This window comes from Chiloscyllium plagiosum, unplaced genomic scaffold (assembly GCF_037043375.1).
Source record: "Chiloscyllium plagiosum isolate Xiang-an unplaced genomic scaffold, Cpla_swu_hap1 HiC_scaffold_4, whole genome shotgun sequence".
NCBI lineage: Eukaryota > Metazoa > Chordata > Chondrichthyes > Orectolobiformes > Hemiscylliidae > Chiloscyllium > Chiloscyllium plagiosum.
Genome location: NW_028270142.1, coordinates 52,830,167 through 52,847,692, shown reverse-complemented (window position 1 = coordinate 52,847,692; position 17,526 = coordinate 52,830,167). Strand labels below are relative to the sequence as shown.

General features: G+C 39.5%; 1 protein-coding gene across 3 annotated transcripts in view; it reads left to right on the top strand.

Annotated features, from left to right (window-relative positions):
• The window catches only part of LOC122549191 (uncharacterized), a 124,840-nt gene that overhangs the window by 29,841 nt on the left and 77,473 nt on the right, over window positions 1-17,526 (top strand). For all 3 annotated transcript variants that reach the window (XR_015756958.1, XR_015756957.1, XM_087986253.1), the window contains exons 8-9: window positions 3,069-3,122; window positions 15,651-15,704. Coding sequence is in view for 1 of the 3 variants with exons in the window: in XM_087986253.1 (XP_087842379.1) it covers window positions 3,069-3,122; window positions 15,651-15,704 (108 nt within the window). In the remaining 2 variants the exon portion in view is untranslated. The remainder of the gene's footprint in view (window positions 1-3,068; window positions 3,123-15,650; window positions 15,705-17,526) is intronic.

Here is a 17,526-nt window from a genome sequence, read left to right as displayed (position 1 = left end):
CAGAACATTCACCGTCAGTGAAAGATAGTTTCATGCAACTCAGCTCCTTTGAAAGACCTTTGTAAGGAAGACATGATTGTGATGCTTTGGCCAGCACTGCTACACTGTAGGATGCCGAAGATGCTGTTGGGAGAATGTCCTTTTCATTGCAATGCCGAGTCTCTCATTGATTCCCATTGTCCATGCCATCACCTCAGTCTGTGCTCCAGTTGTTCAGAGCAGAAACTCCAAGGACTAAGCAGCATCTTCTGTCTGGACTGGACAACACCTCACACATGACCTACATGGAAATCTGATATGAAGGGGTTGTCCAATTCCTCTCAGTGGCCTCAGTGAAAGTGTTGCAGATACACAAGACAGCCCACTGTACTGTTCTGACCTCCATCTTTGCCCCTGCCCCTCTTCCATCTGCACATATTCCATGGAAGATGAGCGACTCTGTCTTTTCTGCACTGTCACCGCAAGGTGACAGTACAAGTGGCTGGATGTTCCTCAGCAGCAAATTGGCTTCACATTGCCTGGAGATTGGTGCTGGTCCTGAGCTTGTAGATGCATGTGTTCCTCATCCCTTCATGTAGCAGTCCTTTGTACAGCAGCCACGGGGGAGACCACAGTTAGTGTGCCTAGAAGCAATGGGGACCATTCCAATGAACCTGTGTGGGCAAGAACAGAAACAAAACAGCTCCTCAGTAATGTGAGCAATCAGCAGTCACAGCACACACAAGTATAACATCATCCATCAAATACTGAGATACGGAGACTCCTATGAAGGAAACCAATGGGCTGCCTCTACATGGGCATGCATATTGTTTCCACCTTGTTCAAGTTTTTTAGTGCACATACAGTAGCAGGTTGAACAATAATGAGAACCTCAGCTCTCATCCACACTTCCAAGAAAGGCAGCATTGAACATAGCATAATGTTTAATAGTCGATGGTGTGAAGTGGGCTGTTCCTGTATCTTGTGCAGACTTTAGGATGTTCGAAGGTCATTGCTACTTTGGTAACTAGGATTAATCTTTCCAGGCCGCAAGACATTTCATGTGCCCCACAGCCAATAATTTGTAATGTTCAATGATGTGGGCAAGAGTGCTTGTGAGTGGGTTTTTTAGTTGTCACAGTTGGTCACATGAGGTCCTCATGCCACGTTATGTGATTACAGATATCTTTCCTCAGTACTGTGTGGAGCTTAGAGTTGTTTAATGCTATTACTCTTTGATGGACCTCATATTGCACAAAAGTAGGCCCAATCAGGAATTGAAATAACTACTTCACCCTCCTGGGTGTGGCAGCAGTCATATTTATTTCTGTTGAACTCTGTAATTTGGATATGATGAAGGAAACAGCAGTTACATTTCACTGAGTTACAAGCTCAGCCTCTCAGTGTAGGTGATCTGCAAAACCTTCACAATCCCTTCTTGGTACCCCTCTCTGCATCAACTGCATCAGATTTGATCTTCCCCACCCACTGCTCTAACTCCCAACCCAATTACTTAAGTGCTCTTCTTCCCACTTCACCACCTGAGCCCCAGGCCAGCAGTTGGCCCATATCCTTCCTATTCATAAACCCATCCAGATGCCTTTTACATGTTGTAATTGCACTAGCCTCCACCACTTACTCTGGCAGCTCATACTACACACGCACCACCCTCTGTGTGGAAAAAGTTGTCCCTTAGGTCCCTTTTAAATTTTTCCCCATCTCACCCTAAACCTATGCCCTCTAGTTCTGAACCTCCCCCATCCCAGGGAAAAGATTTTGTCTATTTATCCTATCCATGCCCTTCATGATTTTATAAACCTCTGTAAGGTCATCCCTCAGCCTCCAACACTCCAGGGGAAACAGCCCCAGCTTGTTCAGCCTCTCCCTATAGCTCAAACCCTCCAACTCTGGCAATGATTAGTAATTTCATTCTGTTTGCTCTTTGAATTTTTTTTATTTTCTACTGACTGGCTATTTACAATTTGCTTTCAGAAATTCAGTATTTTCTTTTCAACAGGAGTGAAACCATTATGCTTCCATTGGACTGTACTTGTACGACAGTTAAAGTATGGCAGTCGCTATTGTGTGCAAGGAAAACATGTTTAGTATGAAGGGTTTAGAGGGGCATGAGCTAAATGCTGGCAAATGGAACTAGATTAGTATTAAGATATCTGGTCAGCATGGATGGGTTGGACCAAAGAGTCCAATTCTGTGCTGTACATCTCTATGACTCTATGTTGTAGATTACAGTACTACAATTTTGGTGGTAAAATGGTGTTGTAATTATAATTAGGGAATCATGAGTACAAGGAGTAGCTAAGTCAATTAGCATCGAAACGTTGAAGGAAATGCTAGATAAGATCTGAGGATGGAAAGAATAGAGATAAATGTAGTCAGGCCTTGTTGAAGAAAGGTAGGTGCAGGCACTCAAGTAGAACATTAACACTGGAATGGATATGTCAGGCCAAATAACTAGTGATTGTGTTGTGGTCTAAGCACCATATGAAGAGTAAGTTGAAAGAAAATAATCTGAATATTAATCATCACAGTTCAACTTCTATTTATGCAGTGCCTCTAATATAATAAAATGTCTAAGGGTCTTACACAGTGCTTAAAAAGATTGTCATTAAGCCACATAATGGATGGCACAGTGGCTCAGTGGTTAGCACTGCTGCCTCACTGTGCCAGAGACTCAGGTTCAATTCCACCCTCGGGCAACTGTCTGTATGGAGTTTGCACATTCTCTCTGTATCTGCGTGGGTTTTGTTTGGGTGCTCTGGTGTCCTCCCACAGTCCAAAGATGTGCAGGTAAGGTGGATTGGCCGTACTAAATTGCCAATGGTGTCCAGGAATGTGTAGGTTAGGTAGGTTAGGCATGGTAAATACAGAGTTACAGGGATAGGGTCGGGATGTGGGTCTGGCTGTGATGCTCTTCAAGGGTCAGTCTGGTCTTGATGGGCTGAATGGCCTGCTTCCACACTGTAGGGATTCTAAAATGAGATAATGCGATGAACAAAGAAGTAAGTTAATATTTCATTCTGCTTTAGCACTTTGACCATGGTTGTTTTTTTGGTCTTACTTGCTTTCAGGGAGAACCTGGAATTCCAGGAACTAATGGCCTTCCAGGATTACCTGGGTTAAAGGTAAGATGTGTTTGAAATATGGTGTTATTAAAGTTGTGGATGAATAATTGGATCCAGTTTAGAATTCCGATCTGCAGCTTCTACTTGCTCCAATGATATATAACTCCTGCTCCAAATCAAACATTTCTTGGCAGATTAGCGGCTTGTTTATGAGAACTGAGCTGGAACCTTCCTTGCGGCAGGACAGGTGTTCTGGTTAATAAAGTATGCACATTGGTCTTTCACAGAGGCCTTTAAAGTCAATTTAAAATAAATGAAACTAGTGGTCTATGCCAAAAGGTACTTTGCATAGTTGAATGGTAAGCACTTTTGATATTTTGTATACACTGTAGTTGTGTGGTGTAGCTGAGTGAAAATAAAATAACAAACACCAAACTGAAGGGGAGTGTATATTATTCCTCTTGTACTAGTTTTTATCATTTTATAACTGAGCATTACTGTGTTGGATTGAGCGATTTGCTCCTGAGTTGTTTGCATCCAGCTGGTACTTCCAATGACCTTTTGATGTTTGCTTTCATGCAGAATCAGTGCTATTTATGTTTTGTAAGTGAGCCAGAACCAAATATGATTGTTGGCTGGTAGTAGAATCACTTGATTGCTTCTTGTTTGCATGAAGGAGCTTCATCACATGCGTTTTGGCAGCAAGGTAATTTTTTTTCAAAGACTGAATGTGTTGACTCTTATTTGGAGTAGGTACATGAAACAATCATATGTCAGTAGTGGGACTGAGGAATCTGCAACCACATAGTGTAGGTGAGGTAGATAGTAACAATGCATTCTGACCCAGCTGGAGAAGTTCAAGAGGGAGAAATAAATAGATTAATAAAAAATAGTATAAGGCAAAGAAGGTGAGGCTCATGTGATAGATAAACATTGATGTTGATGATTTAGACTGAATGGCTATTTCTGTGCTTGTATTTTATATAATTTTATGTGATGAGCTAAGTTTTCTTCTATAATTAATGAAGTCTGGTTACAGATATTTTTATTTTCCATTGGTTTTGGCAATTATCCTGGGTTTTAATTATTATAATCTGGGATTATAATATGATAATCATATTTGTGAGCTTTACTTTAAGCAACATAACAGCACAAACTGATGAGAAATGACATCTCCATTTGGATCAGAAACATACTTACTTCAATTCAATCAGGACACTTTTTGGGATTCGTCTTAGCAGTAGGAAATGACTGATGAACCTTGAAACTGAGTCAGAGACTGGTTTGTGGTGAATATAACTTCAGTGTGAGGTAAACATTTCTTTGCATCAACTATGATTTTTTTAGATTGATTTTATGTAAAGGAATTTCCAGCAGTAGGTGGCAATGGCAGGGGAGAGCGATAAGCAACAAAACGTGTAGTTGTTCCAGGATCTCTGGTTACAGTGAGGGAGTGTAACTGGAGTAGTTGAGAAGACTCTCTTTTGGCGAAGAAGGTATTATGGGAATCAGACTGAACATAGTGTATATCACAGGCTTCAATTAATGTAAGTATTGCAAAAATGTCCTTGTTTAACCTTAATTTCCCATCATGTTTGTAAGTACCTAATACAGATGGAATAAAGAATCCCCGCTTCATGATCTTCGGACTGTCCGTGTGTTCAGATTTCAGATTAAGTTTGCATTTCTGAAAACTTGCTAGAAATCTTGACTGTTGCAGGTTGTACTAAATGTTTGCATGGGGTAACACTAGAAAAGAGGGACAAATGGGTTTGTGAGACTTTGATCCTGTGTAAAGTACATGACATTAATCCCTGGTAAACAGCAATACCTGAAGTACTGTATAGTCTCTTCTCCCTCCAATTTTACCTTACCCCCATTAATCTACTATATAGACTTACTGTGGCTTCAAATGCTCATCCATCTCTTCTGTTATGGAGAAACTGTTCTGCTGAAGCATCACTATGATTTTGTGGATTTGGCAATTGAAATCTCCGATTTGGTAGTTGGAATGACTGTTAAATGAATGACTGTTGAATGAACGACTATTGAATCAATGACTGTTGAATGAACAACTGTTGAATCAATGGCTGTTGAATGAATGACTGTTGAATGAACGACTGTTGAATCAATGGCTGTTGAATTAATGACTGTTGAATTAATGACTGTTGAATGAATGACTGTCGAATCAATGACTTGAATGAATGACTGTTGAATGAACAACTGTTGAATCAATGAATGTTGAATCAATGACTGTTAAATGAATGACTGTTGAATGAACGACTGTTGAATCAATGGCTGTTGAATTAATTACTGTTGAATCAATGACTGTTGGAAGATCTAACTCAACTTCAAAAAACTTTGGATTAGGTGTCACAAAGGAGACTCCCTGATACACCACTCTAATCTTGACTCTGATCTCCAGCATCTGCAATACTCACTTTCGCCTATAAGACCTTAGTGGCAATCAATTGAGCTGGATTGCGAATTACCTGAAAGCCATGCACAAAGACTGGTGTACACAGAGTTGCATTTGTATGGATATTGGTGGTTATCTAAAGATCAAGATGTAGCATCAATTTAGATAGAAATAAGAAACAGCAAATGATTGCACATGTGTGAGTGGTACATAATTTCCTGAACTGTAATCACACTGTTGATTGGGAAGAAATAATGGGAGCTTGTGAGAAAGATACTACATATCTTTCATAATCTACATATGAATTGAATGAATCAAATTTGCAGAAGTAATCTGAGCTGGGGTCATAGAATGTTTTCAGGACAATATTTTAAATCAACATGTTCTAGGCCCAACCTGGGAACAAGCTATTCCAGATCTGGTACTGTGCAATAAGTTTGGTTTAACAAATGATCTCATAGTGCAGGAGTCATTAGATAGCAATTATCATAAAATGATTGAATGTTCCATTCAATTTGTGAGAGGGTAGACCTGTTCCAAGACTAGTGTGAAACACTTAAATTGTGAAAAACTTAAAGTTGTGAGGGTTCAAAGACAGGTCTGGCTAAAGTGAACAGGAAATTTGGTTAAAGTATAGGTCACAAGAGTTGCAGATGCAAACTTTTCAGAGATATTTCATAACATTCATACATTCCAGTGAGAAAGATTCTAAGAGAAAGATACATCATTCATTGCTAACTAAGGAAGTTAAATATCACTATGGGGAGGCAGTGGCATAATAGACTCGTAATCTAGAAACCCAGGCTAATGTTCTGGGGACATGGGTTCAAATCCCACTATAGCAAATGGTGAAATTTGAATTAAGCAAAACTCTGGAATTAACAGTTGGCCTTATCATTACCATGTTGATTGTCACAAAAACCTGTCTGTTTACTCATGTCCTCATCTTGTTTGACCTAAGTATAGACTCATTGTAATGTGGTTGACTCTCAAATGCCTTCTGGGCAATTAGGGACAGGTAATAAATGCTTGCTTAACCAACGATACCCATGTATGGATTTTTTTTAAATTGAGAATAAAAAAGGCATGCAATTGCTCAAAGATTAATGGCAGGCCAGAAGATTGGACAAAATAATAAACCAGCAAAGAATTATTTAAAAATAGTGAGAGCGAAAGTAAAAGAGAAGTCTAGCTAGAAATAAAGAAACAGATGGGAAGAGGTTCTATTAGTATTTAAAAAGGTAAAGATTAACTAAAGTTACTGTTGGTCCTCCAGGGAGAGAATCTGAGGAATTAATAAGAAGAAAAAAGCAAATGACAGATGCATTGAACAGATATTTGTGTCTTTTTCACTGCATCTCAGAAATAATTTTATATCAAAAAGTGAAAAGGATGGAGGAACTTAAAACAATTATAAGCACCAGAAAAAAAGTATTGAGAGAATATTTAAAATTGCATCTTGAAAGGTTCCCAGGCCTTGATGGTCCATCAGTCTCGATTTTTAAATGAAGTGATGCTGAAATAATAGATGAATTCACAATGATTTTCCAAACTTCCAAGATCTAGAAAGGTCCCATCTCAGATTGGAAAAATAGAATCCCTACAGTGCAGGCGTAGGCCATTTGGCCCATCGAGTCCACACCGACCCTCTGAAGAGCATCCCTCCGAGACCCATACTCCTACCCTATCCCTGTAACCCTGCAATTCCCATAACTATTCCACTTTGCCTGCTCATTTGTGGACACTATGGGATACTTGCCATGGCCAATCCACCTACTTGCACATCTTTGATCTGTGGGAGGAAACCAGAGCACCCGGAGGAAACATATGCAGACACAGGAAAAATGTGCAAACTACACACAGACAGTCATCTGAGGGTGAAATCAAACCTGGGTCCATGGTGCAGTGAGGCCTCAGTGCTAACCACTGAGCCACCGTATTACCCTATGTAACTCCTCTATTGAGTAACGGGGGGAGTCAGGAGTCATTTGGAAAGTGCCAGCACATATTATTAAGCAGATTCCAGCACACTTATAAAACCTTAATGCATGGTTTTGGGGTAGAAGATTTAAAACAGAGATGAGGAGAAACTACTACTATCAGGAGTCTGAGGAATTCACTATCCCAGAGTGTGATGGATGCCAGGACATTTTAAATAAACTTAAGGAGAAGAAAGACAGATTTTTAATTAGTAATGGATTGAAGGGTTATGGGAAGCAGGCAGCAAAGTGGATTTGAGGCCAACATGAGAACAGCCATAATCGTATTAAATGGTGGAAAAAGCTCAAGGAGCTGAATTGCCTACTCCTGATTCTTGTTTTTATGTTCTAAAGGAAAATCCTGCTTGACTGAGTTATTGTTGTGCTTTTAGGAAGTAATAAGCAATGTGAATATCGGGGAACTGTAAGTATTCTGTACTTAGACTTCTGAGAGGTATTTGAAATGGTGCCACATCAAAGGTGACTCATAAGGTAAGAGCTTGTGGTACAGTAAGCTACTTATCAACAGGTATCATCAGAAAATAACAGGAAACAGAGAATCGGGAAGAATGCTTCATTTTGTGGGTTAACAAAGAGTAACTAGAGGAATGCAACAAGGATTAATGCTGGAGACTAAGCTATTTACAAACTATTAAACAATGCCTTGAATTTGCTGATAACGATAGGTAGGAAAGTTGTGAAGAGGACACAAACAGAATGCAAAGGGATGTAGGTAAATTACATATGTGAGTAAGGATCTGGCAGGTGAAGTATAATATGACAATTTGGACACTTTGGCAGGAAGAATAGAAATGCAACATTTTATTTGAATAGAGAAAAATTGCAGAACATGGTTTTACAGAGGGATCTGGATATTCCAGCACATGAATCACACAGAGGTAATATCAACATATCAAGGTATTTCAAGTGATTAAAGGTCAAATAGAATGCTGTCAGTTTGTATGGGGAATGGAATACAAAAAGTTGGGAAGTTTTGATACAATTGTATTTCAGATATCAGTGGCACCACATCTAGAGTGCTTTGTGTCGTTTCATCCTCTAGTTGCATTTTGTTAACTCACCTACTTAAGAAAGGTCATAATCCTGGAACTCTCCCCTTAGCAGCACTGAGGATGTACCTACACTACATGGACTGCAGATAAGAATTAATATAATAATGCTAGTCTGGCCAGTCAAACCCACATCCAAATATGAATTTTAAAAAATAAAGAGGTTTTTGGGTGAGATGAGAAATGTATGCGTTGTGATGAAAAGCCATTGTCCATTTGACATCCTAATCTTGGCTAGCTTGTTAAATATAGCACATCTGCGTTTTAGAGTTAGCCCTTAACAAGTAGATATTAAGGAACTGGTCAAATGAATTGATTTATTAAAATGGGGCATCTTAATGATGATGCTTTCAATTTAGTAATAAACCGATGTCCCTTCGGGACCCTAAGACTGCAGTAAGCCCTTCATTAACATATCAAGGAGAATTTATGCATGAATAATGAAGCTCCCCCCAAACTCTGCATCAGGTGAGTAGTCCATCACAAGATCCCTGCTAGAAACAGCATGTGCCTCATTGAGTGGGGATTTGGCAACTTCAGTCATCGTACTTTTCCACATGTGCAACTACTGAGGGTAGAACTGTTTCCACAGAGTGGAATTGTATGCATCAATAGACAAGGAAAATCAGAGCCTTAAAGCAGATGTTCCTTTTCCTGAACTTAGGGGCAGCTGCAGCAAAATTGAACACTTCCATAAAGCATGTGGAACACAGTCAGAAATCCCACAGAATCTCATCTTTTATGTGACTCCCCTTACCCAGTAGTATTCAGTATCAATGTATTTGTAGATTTTCAGATTTGTACTTAATTTTACTATAGTAAAAATTATAAACTGCTGCTGCTTAGAAAATATTGCTGCAACATGATAAGAGTGTTCAAACGTTAGAATAAATAGACCACTCAACTTTGTGAAAAGATAACTCTTCAAATGTCTCACCTGAAGGACAACATGAATAGGCAGTGTTAGACAATGAGGCCATGCCAATGGAAATTGCAAAGGAGTCTGTCATTCAACAAAACGTTGAATGATGGGTGTGCATCTTTTGGAAGAACAGTTAATCTGTGCTAATTACGGAATGTGGATTGTAACCAAAGAGCCTGCACATAATTAGTACGCTCGGTCAACCTTGTCTGAAACAGCTTTCAAGCCAAGTATTTAAAACTGAAACATTTAAAGCTTCTCTGGAAATGATGTGCTAGCATTTATAGGTCAACCTTACCTTCGAGATATTAAAGGTCAACTTATTTTTAATTGGAACTTGGATATTCTTGATTGCTTGCTGAAGTGTCAATTTGTTACATAACAAAATATAAAGACATCAATACAAAAGAACAAAAATTATTGTTACGTGAATTACATGCTTTGGTTTAACAGCATTGTGTTGCAATGAAACTTAAATTTAATTGTTACTGGATAATGTTGGTGATGTAGCTTGCAACTTTAATACAAGTAAGAATATGATTCAGGAACTGTAGCTGTGAAGGTGACATTAAAGTTGAGTTAGATAACATTATCAAAATTAGGTAATATCTTCTGAAATGTACACTGCTGTATTTGTCCAGTGGTGGCAAGAGATGATCAATTTTCAAATAATGATTTTGAGAATTTGTTAGTATTTTTAGCAGAATTGAACATTTTACACAAACAAGCCAATAATAAAAAAGTTCCAGCAATCCTGTGTACATTGCAAACTCTTAAGTTATTGCATACTGTAAAATAAGTGAAAGGTGTTGCAGTTGAGTTGGATTATAGATAGCAATTTATTAAAGTTATAGTTAAATCCCATCCCAACCCTAACTATAGCTATATGTTTCTGTAATCAATATGGAAAGGTCTTGATTACATGATAGTTGAAAAGTTTGTGTCATAGGTGGAAGAAGAATATTTTGTGTACTAATCACATTTGCCTTTGTTCTATTACTGGTGAACTTTCTATGAATCTTATGCTGCGGAAGATTCTGTCTTAAGATTGGGTTCAGGAATGGCAATAATCATCATTTCCATTTGATAATAAGGTTGGTTCTGACCTCATTATATATGCACAAATGAAGAACATGCGAATCTTGTCTTGTAAGTTTACATACCTGTCATTATCTTCTGCAGCCAAGTGTCCTTGCACCAGATTTAAAGATCGCCCAGATAGGCGATTATTTCCTGCAAACAAGGAACTTCACCCAGCTTCTGAGTGGTTGATTGCAGCTAGACATTCTGGACTTTGCACACCAGTCAGCCTGCTACCCTTTACCCACCCAAACCTCCGCCTTCCTCTGGTCAGCTTTGGCTAGCTTCCTTGACTTATGTCCATTAGAGTCCAGTGTTTTTCCTCTGAGCCCTATGCAGCTTAATGTGCTGTCAACTGATGTCAAATCACGACAAGGCACATATAACAGTTCCCTAAAAGAAAACAATGCAATAGCTTCTCACTCCAAAGCCAGGACTTATGTACCTTGCCTACTATATTGCTCTTATATCAGAACTTATTTCTTACTTGTGGAGATCTTAATTGGGAGTGGGAATGTGATGTTGACAGGCTTACCTTTCAACAAGTATGCATGATTTACAAATGCATACAGAAGAACTTCCTGGAAGCTTGACCCATCTTTAAATTCTTGAGAACCAGCCTTGGGCGACTGTCCGTGTGGAGTTTGCACATTCTCCCCGTATCTGCGTGGGTTTCCTCTGGGTGCTCCGGTTTCCTCCCACAGTCCAAAGATATGCAGGGCAGGTGAATTGGCCATGGTAAATTGCCCATAGTGTTAGGTGCATTAGTCAGAGGGAAATGGGTCTGGGTGGGTTACTCTTCGGAGGGTTGGTGTGGACTGCTTGGGCTGAAGGGCCTGTTTCCACACTGTAGAGAATCTAACCTAATCTAAATCTAATCTTAACTGTAAACTTTCATTCCATTGTTGGGACCATGATGTTTACCTTGTCAAGCAATTAGGATCTCTGCCTGCATTGCTTCCTGCTCCCGGGAGCTGCTCAAAGTTTGACTTCGCCTGATCTTGTCAGATCTCAGAACCTAAGCAGACTCAGGCCTGGTTAGTATGTGGATGGGAGACCATCTGGGAATATCAGGTGCAGCAGCCATACTAGTCTGAAAATGCCTTTATGAATTACAATAAATCAGATGGTACATGGTTTTATAAGGACATGAGTAAAGAAGCCATAGGTGGTGACGTATGGGGTGGGGGAACAGCACAGAATAAGGGATCTTTAAACATGGCAATAAAGAGTTTTTTTCTCTCTGAGGGTCCTTGGTCTGTGAAATTCTGTTGTCCACAATGTAGTGGAGACTGGGCCATTGGATGTATTCAAGGTTGAGCTAGAACTGTTTTTGATATACAAAAGAATCCAGGAGTTTGGAGGGCAGACAGACAACGGAATTGAGGCCACAATCAGATCAGGCATGATGTATCAATGGAAGATCAGCTCAAATGGGCACTATGGTTTAATTCTGCATCAAAACCTGAAAAAGATACCAAGCGCAAACAAACATGAAGTTCAGGTATGTTCAGAGCTCTCATGGTCCCAGCGTGTGGCACAGATTAAAAGATCTGCACAAAGTGTTTTTGGATTTGCTTCCACCTCTATTTCCAAAGAGTCTGGTCCACACTGTGGGCACAGGATTGCTGATTTTGCCACTTAGAGTAAAGTGAAGCAATGCAGAGATCTGGAAAAATACGATTCAGAGTATGTGTGTTAGTAGGTTAAGCTTTGTTTCGTGAATTACCTTCTCACTATCCGGTACTCTTATCTGAATTGTTACTACAGAATTTAGCTTGATTTTCTTTTGTCATTTATGTTAAAGTGACAGAGTCATAGAGATTTACAACATGGAAACAGACCTTTCAGTCCAAGTTTTCCATGCTGACCAGATATTCTACATTACTCTAGTCCCATTTACCAGCATTTGGCCCATATCCCTCTCAACCCTTCCCATTCATTTACACATCCAGATGCCTTTTAAATGTAATTATACCAGTTTCCACAATGGCACGGTGGCACAGCAGTTAGCACTGCTGCCTCACAGCGCCAGAGACCCGGGTTCAATTCCTGCCTCAGGCGACTGACTGTGTGGAGTTTGCACATTCTCCCCGTGTCTGCATGGGTTTCCTCTGGGTGCTCCGGTTTCCTCCCACAGTCCAAAGATGTGCAGGTCAGGTGAATTGGCCATGCTAAGTTCTAAGGTAAATGTAAGGGTATGGGTGGGTTGTGCCATGCTAAGTTCTAAGGTAAATGTAAGGGTATGGGTGGGTTGTGCTTCGGCGGGTCGGTGTGGACTTGTTGGGCCGAAGGGCCTGTTTCCACACTGTAAGTAATCTAATCTAACAACCTCCTCTGGCAGCTCATTCCATACATGAGCAATGCTCTGTGGTGAAAAAGTTGTCCTTTAAATCCCTTTTAAACCTTTCCTTACTCACTTTAAAACTCAAGTTTTGGACTCCCCTGACATGGGGAAAAGACCTTAACTAAGGATCCTATCGATGCCCCTCATGATGTTGGCATTAATTATTATCTTTTATGTGATGACATAAAGAATTATCATCTATTGCCCTTTTATTTGATTTTGATCTGAGTGCTGTACCAAACTATAGATTGACTAATAAAGCCTTGATATAAAATTAGTAGCCAGAGACTATTAGAATAGTACATCTGAAGACTGTTTGATTTAGCCTGAACTGTTCTAAAAGGAATGTGAAGCAGATGTTTGTCATGGTCAGATGTTCAACAGGAAATGGACAAAGAATTCTTTGTTTTGTACACACAGTAAATCATTATTGGACTCTCAAAAATAGAATTAATGCAAAATATTGTGAATTTGCCAAAATCAATATTTTTAATTCTCAACGTTTGTGTAAAGATTTGTAGCTCAGGTGCCAGTTGTCGTGGCTGTGGTTATGTTCACCGAGCTGGGAAGTTGTTTTGCAGACATTTTGTCCCCTGTCTCGCTGGCATCTTCAGAGCTTTGGAGTCTGGCTTCACAGGAGGCTCCAAGGCACTGAAGATGCCACATAGAGAGGGGACAAATCATCTGCAAATCAACATCCCAGCTTGGTGAACATACCCTCAACCACGACATTTCTAATTCTATCAAAAAAACACGTGGGGAGAATGTGCAAACTCCACACAGACAGTCGCCTGAGGCTGGAATCAAACCTGGAAACCCTGATGCTGTCCTAGCTTCGATTCCAGCCTCAGGCGACTGTCTGTGTGGAGTTTGCACATTCTTCCCGTGTCTGCGTGGGTTTCCTCCGGGTGCATGTCAGGTGAATTGGCCATGCTAAATTGCCCATAGTACTAGGTGCATTAGTCAGAGGGAAATGGGTCTGGATGGGTTACTCTTTGGAGGGTCGGTATGGACTGGTTGGGCCGAAGGGCCTGTTTCCACACTGTAGGGAATCTAATCTAATCTAATGAAAACTTAAGCCATGTTCAGATGTGACCTCGGAAAAAGAGTCCGGTCAATAACTGAATATTTTCTATCTGAATGCAAAATATTCTTCAATATCACAAATGTTGCCACAAATAAGACTTCCGTGCTTCTGAACTGTGTTTATTATATTGACAGCCCCAATCTCTCTGTACATGTAATTATTTGCTACCTGGTAAAACCGTGAAATTTGGTTGTATAACATTTCATGGTGTTATTGTAAAATTACTGAGAATCGGAGGTAACTGCTGATCACAGTTCATCTCATTCACACTGCTCTAGTTTTGAAGACAAGGAAAGAATTAGTTTCATATGCCAAGTTTCAACAGGCAAATAATTATCTTTACATTCAGTGACTTGTATTCGTTGCATATGTTTATGTTTATATTTTGAAATGTATCTTTATTTCTGTGCTCATGCTCAAGTTCCATTCCGATTTTTGTGAAGGCTCCATGGAACTTCCAAATGGTGGCCTGGACCCAGATGTGGAGGTCCTGTCCCATTTTAAACAGATTGATTTTTGGTGAGAGGGGAACAGGAGCAGAGAATGATACACATATCATCAAAGCCTGGACTTGGTAGGATAATGTTCAAACAGTTGGTGCTGAGTTCAAACAGACTGCATTTTGGCTCCTGCAGGGGACTTGACTTGCAGTGTAGGAGTCACACATTTACAGGCCAGATGAAATGGGTGATATGCTCTAGTTAGCTATCATGATCTGAAGTTATGAAAACCTGCAGTACTTTAAAAAAGTATACTATATGCAAACGGACAGTATATAGATGTCAGTGAGAGTATCAAAAGCATAGTTCAAGCAATTTCATTAGCTGTGTGTTGACATTTCCCCAATGTGTTTTTATGAATGTTTGGTTGATTTCTAAAAGCTACAATTATCTCAGTTGGGTTCTGTGTTCAGTTGGGTTGACAGTTTAAAGGGGTTACTAAAGGATTGGCTATCTCTGTGATATGGGGTCTGAGTCAAAGCTTTTGTTTTACTTTTATGAGCAGGTAACTGCTTGAGATTTAAGATAAAAGCTTTGAATGGGCTTTCAATGTGAGATTTTTAATTTCACGCTGTATAGTGAAATCTGCATTATATTTTCAGAACATTGTAATTTTTAACTAACGCTTAACTCTTGGAAATTGCCCTTTAAAATTACTGGGAGAGTTTTGATGAGTTGGCGTGGAGCGTAAGCAGTTGTTAGGGGTTGATCGGGAAAAAGGGTGAGCTTGAATTGGGGTGGGTCTGAAGGACCATGGGGAGATGGATAAGGGGTTCTGAAGGGTGAGATCTAGGTGACTGTGAGATGAACTAAAATCTTTTAACACAATTGGGATAAAGTCCCAGAGAACTGAGACAGGCTATCTGAGCAGCCTGCCTTGGCATTTAATTTGGAACATTAACACTGGTTTCTCTCTTCAGGTGCTGCAAGACCAGCTGCGCCTGTTTCTCCAGCACTCTGTTTTTGCTTCAGATTTCCAGCACCCACAGCTTGTGGGTTTATTTTACTTCTAAATCAGTGTTTAGAATTATTTTATACAGCTTTTAAAAAAATGTTTGTAGAATTCGGTCTTATCTGAATCCATTGAACTTGTTTCCTCATAATTGGTCAGAAAAGAAATTGAACAATTTTTGAACAATTTTTTTTCCATCAGCAGAGTTTAAAATACTTCTCCGCTCTTCCAGGGAGAAAATGGCAATCCAGGTTTGCCAGGGAGAAATGGACAACGTGGCCCAATGGTAAGATTTAAGCATATCTCAGACCATGTTATGTAATCTCTTATTTGTATTTTTTGTTCTTTCTTTCATTTCCTTTTGAACCCATTGGTTACCATTATATAATTGTTTTGCTGTGCATCCAGCAGGTGTTCAGTACCTTAACTCAATGGTCATCCTTCTTGTCTGAGCCTCAGTGTAGAATGTCACTAGGCAATTTGATACAGGGGGGAGGTGGAGGACACATTTCCCCCTGGTTTTATCATATATTAAAACAAAGTAGGCACACACAATCTTCTTCAGAATTCACTGGATAGTATTGGAAGGTGAAAACTTCAGACACTAATCCCAAGCTCAAGCTAATTATGCCACTGCTATGTCTGAGATCAACCATCTCACAATAGGTAAGCAATATAATTGGGATGTACTGTTTATCTCTGTGGTTTGTAATACTTCTGGATGGTACGTTTACACAATGGACCGTTATAGGGAGAGAACACTGGTTTCTGATCTGTATCTTGTATTTGTAACTTATTATTATTCTCTAATGGAGTTTAATTAAAAAAGGGTAGGTATCAATCATGATTTAGATGAAGATGCTGACAATTAGAAGTATTACCATACAAATAACCTTTCTCAAAATCCTTTGATAGGTACATTCTTGGTTTATTCCCATATTTGGTTGGAAATTCATTTCCCTTTCAATTGTAACACATGGCTTTTTCAGTAACCATCTTAACATCTATAAAGATTGTTCCAAAGATGCGTTAATAGCAAATAAGAGATTTAAGTCCAGAAAAAGACCTGAAGCCCCTGCCCATGATACTCCAGTAACTCAACCATAGTTTTTTGGTTCACCTGAGCTTTTTGCTCTTCACCTTGTTTAAGATTAGCAACTGTGCACTGAGTGCCTGAGCTGATATCTAAATCCTCAGAGCAAAACAAAAATAGATAGGTAGCATTATTACTTGATCATCACTTTATATTTTATGTGGTGTAATGCCTATATGATTACAATGATTCTGTCAGAGGTGAACAGTAACCCTGACTTAGGGCAGCATGGTGGCTCAGTGGTTAGCACTGCTGCCTCACAGTGTGAGAGACCCAGGTTCGATTCCAGCCTTGAGCGACTGTCTGTGTGGTGTTTACACATTCTCCCTGCATCCTTCGGGTGCTCTGGTTTCCTCCCACAGTCCAAAAATATGCAGGTTAGGTGGATTGACCATACTACAGTGTGCAGGCTGGCAGGTTAACTTTGAGAAATGCATGGTCACAGGAATAGGGTGGGTCAGTGTGGACTCGATGGGCTGAATGGCCTGCTTCCACACTGTAGGGATTCTATGATAGGATCGATATTGTAAAATGAGAATGTGCTGAATTATTTATTCTTGCTGCTACATCTGACAATCCATTATTCATGGTATCATGTCAAAATATAGATCATTCTATTATCTAAGCAAATTTGTCAGAGTCAAATGTTGCATATTATAAAGTTAACTGAGCATATATCTTGTCTTGATAACTACGCTAAATGCACAATATTAAATTAATATTATAATCCATCAAGTTTAAGTGATGTTTTATATATTCCACAGACTGAGTTGAATGTCATTTGGACTAGACTTTTGAAATAATTTCTGTCAGGCCTAGAGGTTTGGCAGATGATGAAGATATGAATGAGATATTGGTTGCTATCATACCTATGTTTCAACTTCTGTGTAATTATTTTCTTTGTGAGCTGTTTGCCAATGCAGTTGCATTTATGGAGTGATAAATAAATAATGATGTTAAGAAAACAACATAAGCTATATATCCCACCTTAGGAAGCTGAAGGTGGGGTTTGTAT